The 4,307-nt window shown below is 47.1% G+C and overlaps 2 protein-coding genes across 2 annotated transcripts in view; one reads left to right on the top strand and one right to left on the bottom strand.

The window, feature by feature from the left end:
* T265_13748 (hypothetical protein) overlaps positions 1-4,307 on the top strand; it is a gene marked incomplete at both ends in the record, with an annotated part of 41,661 nt that overhangs the window by 21,853 nt on the left and 15,501 nt on the right. Inside the window, one exon of the mRNA XM_009170319.1 lies at positions 2,749-2,938. Within this exon, the coding sequence (XP_009168583.1) occupies positions 2,749-2,938 (190 nt within the window). The remainder of the gene's footprint in view (positions 1-2,748; positions 2,939-4,307) is intronic.
* T265_13749 (hypothetical protein) lies at positions 1,034-2,305 on the bottom strand (the record flags this gene model as incomplete). Its single annotated transcript, XM_009170320.1, has 3 exons — positions 1,034-1,254; positions 1,638-2,046; positions 2,132-2,305. Coding segments are annotated over 3 exons (771 nt in total), but the record flags the coding sequence as incomplete, so codon positions are not given.

A 4,307-nucleotide genomic window follows, 5' to 3' on the forward strand; every position in this document is an offset into this window, starting at 1 on the left:
TTTCTGGCTTTTCGGTTGTCCATTTCTATACTTGAGCAACCTGTCAACATCTTGAACTTGATCTTAACAAGGAAGCTGTGGAGATAGAACAGTTCACAAGGAAGACCTCGAGCTCTGGATGGAGGCGACCCCAACGTGAGCTGGATACTATTCGAAACATACCAGTGATTCGGGGGGTTGTCCCTAAGCCCATTGCAGTGTAGCAGCTTGGGCATGCGTACCGGCACTGATGGTGTTCGTCTCTTGTCAGTTGCAAAGGATCTCAGAGTTATGGCAATGCTGAGCTTGAAATCATCCACAAATAATTCTCTAAAACTGGTATGCGCTTCCACATTACTTGGAGCTACCAGTCGCTAACTTTCCTATATGTGGTCACTTCCGATATATGGTCAACATGCTCCAGTACCACGTGTCAAAAAGGGAAGAGTGGCCTTCGGGAGAGAGCACAGGAAAGCGGAACTAAAGGAACTGACAGTTTTCGAAAGGTCGGCATGGAAACTGTTTAAGGAGACTCAACATCTTTCCATCAAACTGCAGAAGTTGCTGTGGAGATTTACTACATACCGGTCGAAAATTGAAGGGGAAGTTTGGGATGGGATCCAGGGGCTTCTCTACCACCACGAAGTGCAAAGGTCGTACAGAGGGCCAATTAAAAAACATCCCACTATCAAACCACATTCACTCTGTCGAGTCACGTGGTTCATGGGTGAAACAGGTTTCCCAAGGAGACCTTGATGCTGTAAGTAGGATGCTTCAAACGAAAAGTGGTAGAGCCAAGTCATATCACTTCGTTTATTCACAAGAATCCAGTTTCAGACAACCTGTTCGGAAAGTGAAGCAACTGATATAAGACTCTCCATCGCGCCGCGCCGAACGAATATGCTCGTTCTGACCAATGAAGCCTAAATCCGGTCCTGCAAGTGCTTAACGCTCGGGGCTGTGCAGCGGTAAGAAAAAGCCAAAGTGGTTAGGGATCTGAACGGGCAGTGATCAACACCAACCAGTCCGGTGAAGTACAGTGAAACGCTTACCTGACTGCATTCCAGAGCTTGTTACAGAAAAAGCGATATCCCTGTACACGTAGGATGTCCAGATTGATGTTTCGTCCTTGTTTGGTGTAAGCACAGAGAGCAAAGCGCAACGCGTCCGTCCCACATTCAGGAATACCTTTTGGGAAGTCTTTGGCCTGAGCCTCACATGCACGCTTCAGTTCTCGAGGATCTAAATTGCCAGTTTCAAGTTGCTTCTGCAGGGCTAAAGGACAGGAAGAAAACCAAAAGAAGTTCAAACATCCGTAGACAGCGAACTGTCAAACTGAAAACATCAAATTTAAGCATCACGGAAGTGTTTTCGGATCAGTGTTTTGGAGTCCCAGGGTTGCTGCCTGAACATCCTGGGAGGCGACTGATGTACGGATGCCACAACAGTTTTACACAATGTCTGGGACGCACATTTGTCGGTACGCTGTCAGCTGTGTTACTGTTCAATGAAAGTCACCGAACAAAAGCAACAGCTCATGGATAATTCCATAACTTTATCCTAAACCGAAAAGCGTCTAGTACCATATCGCCCGGCTGAAAAGTGGATGTGAAGTTACTCTGGTATAAGCATCAGAAAAACATGCCATGGAGACACACCTTCCAAGCTGATTCCGTGAATCACATCCACTGGATCGATGGCATTGCCAAGCGATTTGCTCATTTTCTTCCCATGAGCATCGCGCACCATTGCATGCAAGTAGACCGTGTCGAAAGGGAGTTTTCCGAGTAAACGCAATCCGACCATGACCATTCGGGCGACCCAAAAGAATAGGATATCGTGTCCTGTTTCCAATAAATTGCCCGGATAATAGGCGCGCAAGTCGGGCGTATCATCAGGCCAACCGAAAACGGAGAAAGGAAAGAGTTGTGAGGAGAACCATGTATCCAGTACATCTGTGTCCTGAGTGAGACGAATCACATCCGGATGGCAATTGAATTGTTGACACGCGTGTTCCAAGGCTTCTTGTTCCGTGCGACCAACAACCCACGAACTGTTCAGTGTACCCTATACATTGGAACACAAATAAATGAGTACTTTTAATTTGAGGAGGTTAAACACAGGGGCGCCAGTGATTGACAATGAAACTCACGTCCAACATATCGTAGGCACCTGTCTCTGAGTTGAAAATGGACACATGATAAGCCGGAATACGGTGCCCCCACCATAACTGCCGAGAAATACACCAGTCATGACAATCTGTTAACCAGCTGTTCCAAGTACGAACGTGCATCTCAGGCACGATGCGTAGACGACCCTCGGCCACCTGGAAGGGACAGAGACGAAGAAATGGTCAACGATGAAAACCACACGGAATTGTCAAACACAGTATCGGTACTAGTAGCAGGTCAACTCTGTCCGAACAAAAGTGCCTGAGCTGGAAGAAAGCGGTCTGAGTTTTCAGAAATACTATGGTCGGACATGGAACCAACCGGACAAATAAATCTATGGACGACCTGGCGTGTCACGACCATGTTACACCGGTTCCTCCACCCAGTCGCGCAAGATTGTTTAGGTTCATTACGGAATCTAGATGGAATCTGAGCAAGGTAATGTCAGAATATTCCAAGTCGTTAACAGTCTTGTCCTGAAGTAAGCTCCAAGATAGTGTGCATGTATACGGTAGTGGTTTCTGCCGCAATCAGTTTGAGTGTACCAGTTGTTGCACAGCCGTTGGGAGCGCGGAAGAATATGAAACTGGCAATTTAGATCCTCGAGAACTGAAGCGTGCATGTGAGGCTCAGGCCAAAGACTTCCCAAAAGGTATTCCTGAATGTGGGACGGACGCGTTGCGCTTTGCTCTCTGTGCTTACACCAAACAAGGACGAAACATCAATCTGGACATCCTACGTGTACAGGGATATCGCTTTTTCTGTAACAAGCTCTGGAATGCAGTCAGGTAAGCGTCTCACTGTACTTCACCGGACTGGTTGGTGTTGATCACTGCCCGTTCAGATCCCTAACCACTTTGGCTTTTTCTTACCGCTGCACAGCCCCGAGCGTTAAGCACTTGGAGGATCAGATTTAGGCTTCACTGTATCGACAGTAACAGTTTTTGCTACCTGCGGTGATCTGGCTCTACCACTTTTCGTTTTAAGCATCCTATTAACAGCATCAAGGTCTCCTTGGGAAACCTGTTTCACCCATGAACCACGTGACTCGACAGAGTGAATGTGGTTTGATAGTGGAATGTTTTTTAATTGACCCTCTATATGACCTTTGCACTTGGTGGTGGTAGATAAGCCTCTGGATCCCATCCCAATTTTCCCCTTCAATTTTCGACCGGTATGTACTAAATTTCCACGGCGACGTCTGCAGTTCGATGGAAAGAGTTTGAGTCTCGTTGAACAGTTTCCACGCGCGTCCTTTCGAAAACTGGCAGTTCCTTCAGTTCCGCATCCCTATGCTCTCTCCAGAAGACCACTCTTCTTTTTGATAAGTGGTACTGGAGCATGTTGACCATACTCCGGAATTGATCACATCTAGGAGAGTTAACGGCTGGTAACTCCAAGTAATCTGGAAGCGCATATCAGTTTTAGAGAATTATCTGTGGATGATTTCAGGCTGAGCATTGCCATAACTCTGAGATCCTTTTCAGCTGACACTGACAAGAGGCGAGCACCTTCAGTGCCGGTACGGATATCCAAGCTGCTACACTGCAGTGGGCTTAGGGACCACCCCCCGAATCACTGGTATGTTTCGAACAGTATCCAGCTCACGTTGGGATCGCCTCCACCCAGAGCTGGAGGTTATCCTTGTGAACTGTTTTAATTCCACAGCTTCCTTGTTAAGATGAAGTTCAAGATGTTGACAGGTTGCTCAAGAATAGAAATGGACAACCGAAAAGCCAGAAACGAATTGGAATCAAGATTAATCGCTCACGTCGGACCTATTTCGAATTCGGCGGTATTTGTGCCTGCAGGTCTCGTGTAAGTTGCCTCCAGACCAGTGTCCAGATTGGTACACTATCACACAACCCTTGGCCGCAATACCTGGTTTAAGGGCGCTAAAAGAACGACGTGGCTATATGTGCTATGCCACTGAGCTTCGTCATAACTCCCACTAATACAGTCGTCCTCTACAAAGAACTTCAAAAAGAAGCCTTTGAATGTTGGTATCATACCAGCTGCAACCTTACGTACCGTCTCCCCTTCGAAGACACCACAATCCGGAAGAGAGTCAACGCTCCTTTGATCTGTCGGGAGGACCACTGAACCTATACTATCACGTCCAAATTAGCTGCTTCGTGGTTCTGATTACCCAGCAGA

Source organism: Opisthorchis viverrini (assembly GCF_000715545.1).
Source record: "Opisthorchis viverrini unplaced genomic scaffold opera_v5_98, whole genome shotgun sequence".
NCBI classification, from domain to species: Eukaryota; Metazoa; Platyhelminthes; class Trematoda; order Opisthorchiida; family Opisthorchiidae; genus Opisthorchis; species Opisthorchis viverrini.